General features: G+C 38.4%; 1 protein-coding gene across 4 annotated transcripts in view; it reads left to right on the top strand.

The window, feature by feature from the left end:
- Nucleotides 1-730: 730 nt before the first annotated feature.
- Nucleotides 731-14,439, top strand: part of LOC119878739 (ankyrin repeat domain-containing protein 26-like) — a 56,728-nt gene continuing 43,019 nt past the window's right edge. For 2 of the 4 annotated variants that reach the window (XM_038589312.1, XM_038589310.1), the window contains exons 1-4: nucleotides 731-846; nucleotides 4,567-4,637; nucleotides 7,665-7,698; nucleotides 13,502-13,571. In XM_038589312.1, coding sequence (XP_038445240.1) covers nucleotides 788-846; nucleotides 4,567-4,637; nucleotides 7,665-7,698; nucleotides 13,502-13,571 — 234 coding nt within the window. In that variant the 5' untranslated portion in view covers nucleotides 731-787. The remainder of the gene's footprint in view (nucleotides 847-4,566; nucleotides 4,638-7,664; nucleotides 7,699-13,501; nucleotides 13,572-14,439) is intronic. The other 2 variants (XM_038589313.1, XM_038589311.1) reach the window with 2 other exon arrangements.

The following is a 14,439-nucleotide window of genomic DNA, read 5'->3' as shown; positions in this document are numbered from 1 at the left end:
CATTGAATCTTTCTTTTGGGGCACAGTGTCTTCCTTCTTGCAAATTATGTATTCTTTGGAATATAATTGAAAAAACACTATTCCAGAGATATCCATTAAAATCAATAACAATATTTTAAATATTCACTACTATGTTTTAGAGAGTGGAGATACAGAGATTAAAAAAATCACCCCTGCCTTCGAGAAGCTCTTGGTTTAGATGGTGTGGAATAGAGTGTACCATGGTATATTATGTGAGAGAAGCAAAGATTCTTGGAGCCAGGCAATGTTTGAAGCGAGTTTGTAGAATGACTTCAGGTAATCTATGAAGAGGTAGTGGAGTCTATTTTTTTTTAATTTTACTTTTTAAAAGGATTTTATGTTTTTGAGAGAGACAGAGAGCAAACAAGCAGGAGAGAGAGCACGAGTGGAGGGGAGGGGCAGAGGGAGAGGGAGAAGCTGACTCCTTGCTGCAGAGGGAGCCCAAGGTAGGGCTCCATCCTGAGACCCTGGGATCATGACCTGAGATGAGCTGAAGGCAGATGCTTGACCAACTGAGCCACCCAGGCTCCCTGAGAAAGCAGTCTTTTAAAAAGAAGGAGCAGGTGGTGAAAACACAGAGTGGTGAGAAGGAAGGGGCTAATTTTATTTTACTTTCTACAGTATATGTTTTAAGTTTAGCAGAATGTATAGAAATTTTAAAATTTAGCATGCAAATATGTAATTTTATAAATTATAAGTTGTTTTTTCACTTTTACAGGATGGCCTCACACCAGTTTTAGTTGCTCTAAATGAAAACAAAGAGCAAATGGTGAAATTTTTAGTAGGAAAAGGAGCACGTCTACTTTCAGGGGATACGGTTAAAAGGTAGAGTATTTTTTTGTTTTGTTTTTTAAACCTTACTATTTTGTCTTGAGTGGTAACAATTTCTCATGTCATAAATTTTATCTTAAGATGATTAAGTTATAGTCATATAGTGAAAAATGTCAGGATGTCATCTCTTAGGTAGAAAGCAATTTTTCTGACAGGCCAACATGAACAGTGTATAGCAGAATTCATATTTCTTTGTAATATTGATTGATGTCATTTGCAATAGTTTTTTTGCCATCGGATTTTATATTAAAAGGGTTTCATATTAATATTATTAGTTTTATAATGGGGACTCCCAACTTGTAGTTTACTTTATGACACAATTCTGGATATCTGAACTCTTTTATTAATATTTTTTAAGATTCTATTTCATACTTTAAAAGATATACAATAAGCATAAGTAGGAGTTGTTTTGTTTTTTTGGATGACACTTTGCTTTATTACTTTTTGTTGAAGAATACTGATGTTGTTAGATGATCCCGAAGTGGTTACCATTAGCAGATACTCTGGGTTCATCAGTTTTATACTTTTTCATGTCCAGTATGTTTTATCATTTTCATTTTTAATTGGAATGGATTGAAGGATGAAAGAGAACCTTAGGTGAATAGACTCTTCCTTTAATGAGGATAAATCATAGGTGAGTGATAAAGAGAAAAGAGATGGACTTTAGATTCACAGAAGACTAGGTTTAATTGTTAGCTTGCCTCCTTGCTGGGTATGTGACCTTGGAAACATTACTTACCATCACCAGATACATATCCTGATATGAAAAGGAGGATAAATATATCCTTCAAGGGTGGTTGTGTGTAAATAATATTATATATAATCATGTGATTTAGTGCCTACCACATGTTTAACTTAACATCACTAACTGCAACTATGACTGTTTTCTTATCATTAGTGTGAATATTACTGTTTTAAGCCTACAGATAGCTTTTATACCGACCTGGCCTCCAGGTGGTTTGGAGGTACACTGTACCAGTTTAAGGAAGAAATGGGGATTTTTAAAATGATTTTATTTATTTATTCATGAGAGACACACAAAGAGAGGCAGAGACACTGGCAGAGGGAGAAGCAGGATCCGGAACTCCAGGATCACGCCCTGAGCCAAAGGCAGACACTCAACCGCTGAGCCACCCAGATGTCACAAAATGGGGAATTTTTTTTAAAAAACCCTTCACCTATTCAGATCAGTGACCTCGGCATAGTTTCTTGTTCATCAGAGGGTTTTAAATTAGCAACTTCTACTATGATACCCAAGTGGAACCAGAGACTTCTTTTTTGTCCCTTCATTTTAGCCGTGGGGTTAATTTACAAAAATGAACACTTGGACATGTTAGTGGTCAATTCTGTAGCAACATGTGAGATATTACCCTGATGAAGTATATCAGATTAGGTGCTTAAATACTCTGAGTTCTTAAGGATGAAGTTATCTCTCTGTTATTTTAGAATAGCCCTTATGCTTGCTGTAAAATATGCTGTAAAAGATGAACCATGAAATATAGTCAGTCTTCTCTTTAGGAAGGTTTTCCTAAGATGTATATGGATGGACTGCAGAAGAATATGCTATTATTAATAGTATTAATATGTAAGTTTACATTAAAATGCTAGTTATTACTAGGATACCTGGGCGGCTCAGCGGTTGAGTGTCTGCCGTGGGCACAGGGCATGATCCCGGGGCCTGGGGATCGAGTCCCACGTCTGGCTCCCTGTGAGGAGTCTGGTTCTCCCTCTGCTGATGTCTCTGCCTCCTCTCTCTCTCTCTCTCTCTTCTGTGTATGTGTGTGTCTCTCATGAATAAATAAGTAAAATCTTTTTTCAAAAATGAAAATAACTTAAAACATGCTAGATATTTCTCAACTGAGGTTTAAAATTATAGTAAAATAGTGTTACTTCCTATGTAACAGCTGAGAAGGTATAATTTGATTCAGCACTTGGGATGGCAGTGAGTTAGAGCCTATCATCACCCAGAACCAAGCAAAAGGCTAGACTAGTTAGAAGTAGCAATGGGTGCAGGGTTCTTTATGTCAGGACTCTTGAGACCTTTATCCTTAGGGATCCTCACTGTATCTGTTTTCATTCCAACTATAACCCTTCTGCATGGGGTTCACATAATGTTATACCTGGGTGCTTTTTAAAAAGATTTATTTATTTATTTATTTATTTACTTATTTATTAATGAGAGCAAGCACAAGTGAGGCGGAGGGGTGGAGGGAGAGGGAGAGAAGCCGACACTCTGCTGAGCTGGGAGCCCAACACAGGGCTGGATCCTTGAGGCCATACCTGAACCAAAGGCAGATGGTTAACTGACTGAACTACCCACCTCAACGTCTGTTTTGACTAACTATTGTGTCCTAAGATGTTCAGTTTCATAGAAAACTTTATACTTTTCCTTGTGGGTTATCGCCTATACTTTCCCCCTTGAATTTCCCGAGAACCTAAGGGTTTCCCTAAGACCAGAGAGACAGTCCTCTTTCATAAGCCTTTTGGATGGAAAAAAGGACATGCTCATCATTCTGTGGTTTCCTTTGATTCTGTTCCTGCAACATTGCTGTTGAAACTGGTTCTGCAGTCCAGTCATGATTGACTTTTGCTCATAGGATGCCCTTGCTGATCCTCATTCGTCAGTCCTCATGGTGATCCACACTTAGAATTCAAACTTACAACCCTTTTTTGTTTATTACATACGCTTATATGCTCAGCTGCTATTCCAAAGCCACCGGCATGCTGTTCTGGCAGCTGGGCCTTCTGGCTTTAGCCCCATACACCCTTCCCTTCACACTCAAAAACCTTACGTGGAAACCATATATTAGCCCAGACCTTCATGATGAATTAACCTTCGAGGATTTTGTTTGTCTTTTCTGCTAGCAGACTTTAGTTAGGACCATTCTAAACTATTAAAGGAGTTCAAATAATACTACAAGCAGAGACTGGACTTTCCTTCCCCTTTGTTCCTACATCTGTACCCGAAGCCTGCTTTATTTTTTTAATTTTTTTAAGATTTTATTTTTATTTATTCATGAGACTACACAGAGAGGAGAGAGAGAGAGGCAGAGACACAGGCAGAGGGAGAAGCAGGCTCCATGCAGGGAGCCCGACATGGGACTCGATCCTGGGTCTCCAGGATCATGCCCTGGGCTGAAGGCCATGCTAAACCACTGAGCCACCCGCGCGGCCCCCCAAGCTTGCTTTAACTCCTGTGGAATACCTTTTTTATTAGGTCATGGAAGGTCTCATATTGCCCTTCCCAGAGTTGTGGGCATCACCTTGCCTGAGAGACCACGTTTTGGGTATAATACCTCATTAAATCCTCCTAACAGCCTTGTAATATAAGATGGTAAGATTCCTGTTTTATAGAGAAAGACTTTGAGTGGAAGAGAAGTGGCTGGTCTAAGAACAAAAAGCTGCTGGTTTTAGAGCTGGGACTTTGGGATTTGAGACACTTTCCATTATGGCAGGCTAACTCTTAGTTTACTGAGCAAAATGCCTTCAACTCATGACTGGTTCACCTTACTTTTGTTTCTCCTTTAATTATAATTACATACTTGATAAAAGTTTTTAGAACTAACAAATTTGAAGTACCTATTCGGGTAATTTAAGTTTTGATGTTAACCCTGATATTCTTTGAAAAATCTTAAGAATTTGATATATCTGGTAAATATTTTTCATATCAGTATTAAAAAAGTCTCATTGTTTATCACTCTTTCTTATACGTAGCAGTGACCAACTAATTTCTGAACATGAAGAAGAAATGAAACCTGAAAATTCTTCACAGAATCATGATCTAGGTACGATTTTTTAGAGTGAATTACTTATGGTGGTCCTAACATAGATGAAGTCAGAGTAAGGCAGTTTTGATCATGAAAAAGCAATGAAAACAAAACGAAACAAATCGGATGTGTAAATTGCATGGGTGTTTGGTTTCTTAATTTCTTTCTTAATAGTCTCGGATTCAGAATTTGAGAAGTTCTTTTTGGTAATTTAAAATATGAGGCAGTATTGTCTGAAAATAAATTCGTTATCTTAGTATTTTTTAGAATTTATTTCTTTATTCCTCAGAGACACACAGAGAGAGGCAAAGAGAGAGGCAGAGGGAGAAGCAGGCTCCATACGGATGCCTGATGTAGGACTCAATCCCAGAACCTGGGATCACAACCTCAACCAGTGAGCCATCCAGGTGCCCTCATTAGTTATGAGACTTAAAATCCTATGGGATAGCTTTGTGTAAATAAGGAAAAAAGATTTTCAAGTTAGTATGTTTTATGTTTCCTCTATAAACATGTTATAAAAATTACTGGTTATACAAATGGTATTTTGACTTTTACAAGTGGATTTCATTTAGTAAATATTATTATAGCGTGATTTGTCTCATTATCCTTAAAACTGGAACTCTGCAATACCTTGCTGGTCCTTTACACAAATGGCAAACAATAAGAACTGCAAAACTTAGCTAGTGTGCAGAAAGACCAATGAGATTGCTTGATTTTTTAGGTGATGACCTATCCTACGGAAGCCTGTTGAGGAGCACAGGTTATTTTAGATGCTGTTGCATCAACACAATCTCACTATTAGTGACTTCACTTCTCTTAAGTCAGAATGTGATATGTTGACTTCATTAGAACAATGTTCTCTCCTGTTTGTTGCATAATACTGTAGTTCTTTGGAAATAAGATACTCTGTTATTAGTCAAAAGATGATCATAATAAATACTCAAAAAGGGCAACTTGGGCTCAACAAATTATAATAAAAGCACAAAAATGTTCACAGTCACAAAGATGTTACCGTTGCTCCCCAGAGGTGGCACCTAGTGTGTTGCATGGTCTGAAATGTAGGAAGAAACCTTTAACTTAGTGGATCTCTATCACAGAAATTCTTTAGGTTGGCTTTGGTTTTGCAAGTTATAGGAAGCAAAGATGGAATAGAGTTTTGGTCTTTCAAGGTGCTCATAATAGAATAGAGCTGTCTTTGTGTTGTGTTTTTTTTTAAGATTTTAATTTATTTATTCATGAGAGACAGAGAGAGAGAGAGGCAGAGATATAGGCAGAGGGAGAAGCAGGCTCCAGGCAGGGAGCCCAACATGGGACTTGATCCGTGAAGTCGGGGATCAGAGCCTCAGCCAAAGGCAGACACTCAACCGCTGAGTCACCCAGGAGTCCCTGTCTCTTTTCCTGCTTGGCTAATTAGCAACAGCTTCAGGCATATTTTCACATGACAATATCCATGACCAGAAGAACTGTGTTTGTCTTTGTGTTTCTTTTATATAGGAAGAAAACTCAGCAGCTTGCAGTAAACTTCCCCTAACATTTTATAGGCTAGGTAACATGACTTGCTTGTTCCTAAACCAGTCACTGGTAAGTCAGGTACTGTGATTAGCTTAGAATAATCCTTTCTCCTTTTGCAGCTGGGGCGAGACCACATTCTTTGTGTATTGGGACACTAAATATCCAAATAAAGCTGTGGTTCTCCAGCAAGAATGAAGAATATGGAATGGCTGTTGGGGAGGGAGCCAGCAGGGATTGATAGGAGAATTTGAAATAGAAGAGTAATCAGATTAGATTTGAATTAGGGCCCTTTGGTTATGGCATAAAATGGGGATCACCAGGCTTTTCTTAAAAGGGCCAGATAGTGAATATTTTAGGCCCTGGGGTCTCACACTCTGCCATTGTCGTGTGAAAGTAGCCATAGCAATATGTATTGAAATAGATGTGACTGTGCTCCATTACAACTTTATTTACAGAACCAGATGGCAGGTTGGATTTGGCCTGTGGCCATAGTTTGCAGGCGTCTCGTGTGGAGGATAGATTGAAGAATACCAAGTTAAAGATACTGGAAGACAAAGGAAGCTTTTATTTCCTTAGCCAAGTATCAGTCCATTTTGAAATTTTCAGCCTTCTCTACTGAACAAGTCAGGAGGCTCAATTCAATCCATTTAAAATGTTGTTCTTGGGATCCCTGGGTGGCGCAGCGAGCGGTTTGGCGCCTGCCTTTGGCCCAGGGCGCGATCCTGGAGACCCGGGATCGAATCCCACGTCGGGCTCCCGGTGCATGGAGCCTGCTTCTCCCTCTGCCTCTCTCTCTCTCTCTCTCTCTGTGTGTGTGTGACTATCATAAATAAATAAAGAAAAAAATATTTTAAAAAAATAAAAAAAATAAAATGTTCTTTTTCTAGGCCTTATGTCTTTCTCTAGAAAAGGTTTTGAGAAGAGTTTATTTATTTATTTGAAAGATAGTACAAGCGAGGTGGAAGGACAGAGGGAGAGAGAAAAGCAGACTCCCTGAGGGTCTCCACCCAGGACCCCAAGATTGTGACCGGAGCCGAGCCGAACTTTGTGATGAGGCATTTCATCCTGAACTTATTAGCAGTCTCCACTGAGGAGCTGGAGAGGTTCCGTTGTGTTCCAGCTAAATATGTATAGTCTGTTTTAACTGCTCCTAGTAGTGGAAGTCCAGGAAAATCATGCTATTTAAGTTTGCCATTGTCACTTTATGATAATGATTCTGCTAATGATACCATTTCCTGTCAGTCTCATAGGGTTTGGTTTGGTTACAATAATGGTCATTAGAAACATCCACTTGTATGTACCACATCCTGATAACTAGAATTCTTTCTTGCATTGGTAAATATAGAGGAGAAAATGAGATTTCTTAATGCATTAACTGCCTACCAATAGTACAATTAATATCCACTGTAGTGTGGTTTCCAGGTGTGGTCCCAAAGGAATACTTTTGAACAAGTCATCATCTGTCTTACAGTTTTAATATTCTGTATTTTTCTATTGTTGACTTAAAATGTATTTTCCTGCTTTCTTTACTAGTGGCTAAGAAGTCTGAAGAAGTCTCTTTAAGCAGGTAGGACTTTTATGGATTTTTTTAAAATGATGTGTTAACCAAGGAAGTGGAGAGGAAAGGATTTGTTGAGTGTTGTCTTCTGGGCTAGACACTGTATTATGTGCTTAATACGTCTTACTTATTACTTATTAGTCATTGCAATAGTTTCACCAAGGAGCTGTGCTGTTATAGCCTACTTTTTTTTAACTAGTCAGCTGTAGTTCAGGGAGATGGATAAACTGACCCAGGATTCCATAGTTAATGAGTAGCAGACCCATGATTTGAATGTTAGCCTGCGTGGCTCCCACGTACATGTTTTGCCCCTCAGCAGCACTGGAATTAAGATACAGATCTTAGATCATCCCAGAATGTCAAATTTCATTACATGTTAACTCTGATTTAGAGTTTTCTTAAGAACCAGGCAAGTCCAAGCATTTTCCTAATATATTTGACACAACTAGTGATAGCTAGAGGTAATTATTGCAGTGGTAACTAGTTTCTTGTTTTTACTGTCAAAGATTTTGGAGTGGATCTCAGTTACCTATGGCCACAGTACCATAGCTTTTACATAAGCAAGCCCTAATCAGGCAAGCTCTTAGATATAGTGACGTCTGCTCTCCTTGAGATGAATGATATTTCTGAAAGTGAAGGATATGTAATCTAGGTATAGACCATGTAACGTTAATTAAATTTATCATCTATTTAGAGGGTATTTCTAAACAGTTGTCTATTTACTGACTTCTCAGTCTAATTTTCCCTTTAGGCTGGCACCCTTGATAAGTTCTATGAAGCTTTTTCTTTTTTGTAGACTTTTTTGCTTTTATCCATGTCCTTTCTATACTCTTTTCTTGATTTTTTTAAACTTTCTTCTCCAATTTTCTTGCTGTTTCTTTTATTCCATTACTTTTTATCATTTCTGCAGCTAAGGATTCTCCATTTTTCTAAAGTCAAAATGAAAAGCAGATAGAATTTCAGGGTTTTAAAGAATCTTAGAGATGTGTTAATCAAAATACTCTCTGATGCTGTAACCCATGTTTAACATCCTTACCAAGTGGTTGTTGAAGTGGAGAATTTGAAACTCAAAAGGGATTAAAGTGACTTACTTGAATTTGATAACTGACAGAAATGAGATTTAAATTTAGATTTTTTCCCTTTTCTCTCATCTTTGATTTCATAATATAAAGATAGGGAGTGGGTCTAGTGTACACGAGATGGGAATTAGCAGGAGAGGGCATGTTTCAAGAAGAACCACACTGGGTTGAATAGGAAAAAGAGTTTTAGAAATGATGACAGAATATTGGAGTTTATGACAAGATAGACAAAGGTCAATTACACAAAGAAAGAACACAAGATATTGGTTGTTGTTTATAAAAGCATATTAAAATAGAGCGTTCAAAAAAAATAAAATAAAATAAAATAGAGCGTTCAATTGAGTCCTGAGCAGCATTTCTTTTTGTTGGTTTATTTATTTATTTATTTATTTATTTATTTATTTTAATTTTTATTTATTTATGATAGTCACACACACAGAGAGAGAGAGAGAGAGAGAGAGAGAGAGGCAGAGACACAGGCAGAGGGAGAAGCAGGCTCCATGCACCGGGAGCCCAACATGGGATTCGATCCCGGTCTCCAGGATCGCACCCTGGGCCAAAGGCAGACACTAAAGCGCTGCGCCACCCAGGGATCCCTCTTTTTGTTGGTTTAATTGAAGGAACTAGCATACTTCAGGGTTTCTTTTCCTTTAAAAAAAGATTTTATTTATTCATGAGACAGAGAGAGAGAGAGAGAGAGAGAGAGGCAGAGATACAAGCAGAGGGAGAAGCAGGCTCCATGCAGGGAGCCTGACTTGGGACTCAAACCTGGGTCTCCAGGATCATGCCCTGGGCTGAAGGTGGCACTAAACCGCTGGGCTATCCGGCTGCCCTACTTCAGAGTTTCTGTTGAGAAACATTAAAATCAGTTGAACCACTGGCAAGAGTATTTACAGCAAATAGGAATGGGACATCATCGACTTCTACCCCACCTTACAGAAGGCGGGTTAGATCCTTTCAAATAATGGGGGGAATGGAGATTCTGAACTATGTAAATGTATGGCCCAAGGTCACAGGGTCTTGTGATCGCTCCACCTCTTTTCGTAATTCTCTGATGCCCTTCCCATGTATGTGTAGGGTTTGGTGGGGTAGGACTAGCTGTCAGATCAATAACGGAGCTTCATTTGGGTAGTTGGTAAGGTGCCTACATTGAGATGACTGCATGGATGACTCAGACTCCATTTAGCTGGTTCTCCAGGAGCAGGAAATGGCTCCTATTCTTGGTCATTTGAGCCTTTCCTTGTTTTGGGAATCTGTGCCTTGGCAGGCTAAAGACTTAAACGTTGGAGAGTGCCACTGAGCCCTGCAGAGGAGTGATCCAGGAGTGGTAGCTCACAAAAAGAAAATATTAGGCAGTGTGTGGGTAAATAGAGGCACAGATATCAGGACTATTTGTATAGCAGTCTCTCTTCTTGGGTATCTGAGTGCCCTTGATGATTTTTAAGGTCTTGCTAGTTTATGTGGACGTAAATAAGGCAGGACTTGTGAAACTTGGATTTTATAATTTTTAATCTTTTAATCTCTTCGGGAATAGTATTCCAAGTAATAACATATAAATTTGTTCTTTAACATCTGTAGATAGTTCCTTTTCAAAATTTAAGTATAGTTGACACACCGTTATGTTGGTTTCATGTGTACAACATAGTGATTCAGCAGGTCTATGTTGTTACCCCATGCTTACCACAAGTGTAGCTACCATGTGTTACTGCATATTGCTGTTACAATACTATTGACTATATTCCCTATGCTGTACTTTTATCCCTGTGACTTACTATACCTGGAATGCTGAACCTCCCACTTCCCTTCACCCATTTTTGTCTGTCCCCCACCCACTTCCCTTCTGGCAATACAGAATTCTCTGTACTTATGGGTCTGGTTCTGCTTTTTGGTTGTTTGTTCATTTGTTCTGCTTTTTTGATTCTACATATAAGTGAAATCATACAGTATTTGTCTATTTTGCTCTGACTTATTTCACTTGGCTTAATACCCTCCAGGTAATCCACATTGTTGCAAATGGTAAGGTTTCATTCTTTTTTATGGCTGAGTAATATTGCTCTGTGTGTGTGTGTGTGTGTGTGTGTGTGTTATACATCTGTTGATGGACATGGGTTACTTTCATATCTTGGCTGTTGTAAATAATGCTGCAGTAAACATTGGGGTACATATGTCTTTTCAAATTAGTGTTTTCTTTTTTGGGGGGTAAGTAAGTACCCAGTAGTGGATTACTGGATCATATGGTATTTCTATTGGTACTTCTTCAAGGAAACTCCATTTTGTTTTTTACAGTGGCTGCCCCAATTTCTATCCTCATCACCAGCTCACGAGTATTCCTTAGTCTCTGCATCCTCACCAATATTTTTTAGTGTGTGTTTTTGATTCTAGCCATTCTGACAGGTGGAAGGTGATAATTCATGGTGGTTAACTTTTGTCCAGTTAGCTGTCAGACATTTCAGAGAATTCCTCACCTGTCACACTTAGTTATGGGAACTAAAACTGGGCCTTTACTGGGCATTTCACAGGTTAGGAGAGGTGAAAGCAAAATAGATAACTAAACCCTTTTTAAAAACAGAGGCCAAGGGGCGCCTGGCTGGCTCAGTCGGTTAAGCGACTGCCTTTGGCTTGGGTCATGATGTCAGGGTACTGGGATAGAGCCACATATAAGGCTCTCTGCTCAGCAGGGGCCCTGCTTCTTTCCCCTCCCTCCACCTGCCTCTCTGCCTACTGTGCACACACACACACTCTCTCTCTCTCTCTCTCTCAAATAAATAAATAAATAAATAAATAAATAAATAAATAAATAAATAAATAAATAAATAACATGTTAAAAAAATAACACAGAGGCCAAATTTTGAAAGACCTGTATTCTGAAAACATTGGTGAAAGCAATTGAGGATGACACAAAGACGTGGAAAGAATTCCATCTCATAGATTGGAAGAGCACCTATTGTTAAACTGTGTATAGGACCCAAAGCAATCTACAAATTTAATGCAATGCCTACTAAAATCCATCGACATGTTTCACAGAACTAGAGCAAACAACACTAAATTTATATGGAACCACTGAAGACCTCAAATAGCCAAAGCAATATTGGAAAAAGAAAAACATAACTGGAGATATCTCTATGCTAGATTTCAAGTTATATTACAAAGCTGTAGTAATCAAAACGGCATAGTATTGGCATTAAATGGATACAAATATCAGTAGAATAGTATAGAAAATCCAGAAATAAACTATAATGATATGGCTAATTAATCTTTGACAAAGCAAGAAAGAATATCCAATGGTTTGAAAAGGCAGTCTCCTTCAATAAATGATGCTAGGAAAACTGAATGGGTATATAAAAGATTGAAACAGGACCACTTTCTTTCACCATTTACAAAAATAAATTCAAAATGGTTTAAAGATATAAATATATCACATGAAACCATTTTATCCTTGAAGAGAGCACAGGCAATGATCTCTCTGGTATTAGCTGTAGCCAGGTTTTTCTTTTTTTATGTCTCCTGAGGCAAGAGCAATAAAAGCAAAATAAACTGTTGGGGCTACATCAAAATCAAAAGCTTTTGCAGTGAAGGAATCAATCCACAAAACTAAAAGGCAACCTTACAGAATGGGAGAAGACATTTGCATATGACATATCTGATAAAGGTTAGTGTAAGAATCTAAAGAACTGATACATCTCAACACCCAAAACACAATCCAGGTCAAGAATGATCAGAATATATCAGACATTTTTCCAAAGAAGATGTCCAGTTGGCCAACCGATATATAAAAAGATGATCAGCATCACACATCATCAGGGAAATGCAAATCAAAACTACAATGAGATAGCGCTGCACACCTGTCAGAATGGCTAAAATCAAAACCACAAGAAACAAGTGTAGTTGAGGATGTGGAGAAAAAGGAACCCTGTTGCACTTTTGGTGGAAGTGCAAACTGGGACAGCCACCATGGGAAACCGTATGGCGGTTCCTCAAAAAGTTAAAAACAAAACTAACAATCCAAGAGTTGCACTCCTGCATATTTACCCAGATATGACAAACACACCAATTCAAAGGGATACATGCACTCATGTTTTTACTACAGCATTATTTGCAATCATCAGCCTAAGTGTGCATGTTGATGGATTAGTGAATGAAAAGTGGTGTGTGTGTGTATATATATATATATATATATACACACACACACACACACACACATATATATATATATACACACACACACACACAATGGAATATTGTTCAGCCATTGAAAAGAATGACATCTTGTCATTTGCATGGTGAGAGCTAGAGCGTATTACGCTAAGCAGTGTAAGTCAGAGAAAGACAAATATGATTTCACTCCTAAGTAACATGTAAGAAACAAAATAAAAATGAGCGAAGGAGACAGAAAAGACAGATTTACCAAGAAGAAGACTGCTATAGAGAACAAACTGATGGTTACCAGGGGGGATGTTGGTAGGGGAATGGGTGAAATAGGAGATGGGAATTAAGGAATGCACTAGTCATGATGAGCACTGGGTGATGTATGGAATTACCAAATCATTATATTGTATATATGAAACTAATGTAACACTGTATGTTAAGGATACTAGAATTAAAAATAAAAGCTTAACCAAAACGAGGCTAAATTTTCGTATGTCAAGAAACTTCATTAATAAACAACTGACTGTGACTCGATTTTTCTTTTTAAAGAAATGAACTTGTCTTTGTTTTCTATTTTTGCTGTAAAGTCGTACCCGCAAAGCTGATACTGATGATTCAAGGCCTTCAAAACATGAGGACTTAAGTTCTGGTACCAAGGTAAAGTACTGTCTTGTAAAATTAATTTTCCTGCTCTGAGTTTAGTGTTGTGTATTATTTACTCTTAAAATATAAAGTGGCTTGCCTCTTGTCATTTTATGTTTTTTTAACTTTTTTTTATTGGAGTTCAATTTGCCAACATTTAGCATAACACCCAATGCTCATCCTGCCAAGTGACCCCCTCAGTGCCCATCACCCAGTCACCACAACCCCCCCCCCCCCACCTCCCTTTCCACTACCCCTTATTCATTTCCCAGAGTTAGGTGTCTCTCATATTCTGTCACTCTCACTGATATTTTCACTCATTTTTTCTCCTCTCCCTATGTTCCCTTTCACCAATTCTTATATTCCCCAAATGAATGAGAACATATAATGTTTGTCCTTCTCAAATTGACTTATTTTGCTCAGCATAATACCCTCCGGTTCCATCCACGTCAAAGCAAATGGTGGGTGTTTGTCATTTCTAATGGCTGAGTAATATTCCATGGTATACATAGACCACATCTTCTTTATCCATTCATCTTTCGATGGGCACCGAGGCTCCTTCCACAGTTTGGCTATTGTGGACATTGCTGCTATAAATATTGGGGTGCAGGTGTCCTGCATTTCACTGCATCTGTAGCTTTGGGTAAATCCTCAGAAGTGCAATTGCTGGGTCATAGGGCAGTTCTATTGTTAACTCTTTGAGGAAACTCCACACAGTTTTCCAGGGTGGCTGTACCCGTTCAGATTGCTAACAACAGTGTGAGAGGGTTCCCCTTTCTCCACATCCTCTCCAACATTTGTTGTTTCCTGCCTTGTTAATTTTGCCCATTCTCACTGGTGGAAGATGATACCTCATTCTGGTTTTGATTTATATTTCCCTGAT

The sequence above is a fragment of the Canis lupus genome, unplaced genomic scaffold (assembly GCF_011100685.1).
Source record: "Canis lupus familiaris isolate Mischka breed German Shepherd unplaced genomic scaffold, alternate assembly UU_Cfam_GSD_1.0 chrUn_S1873H2070, whole genome shotgun sequence".
In the NCBI taxonomy this organism is placed as follows: Eukaryota; Metazoa; Chordata; class Mammalia; order Carnivora; family Canidae; genus Canis; species Canis lupus.
Note: the sequence above shows the minus strand (reverse complement) of the source record. Positions and strands in the feature narration are given on the sequence as shown.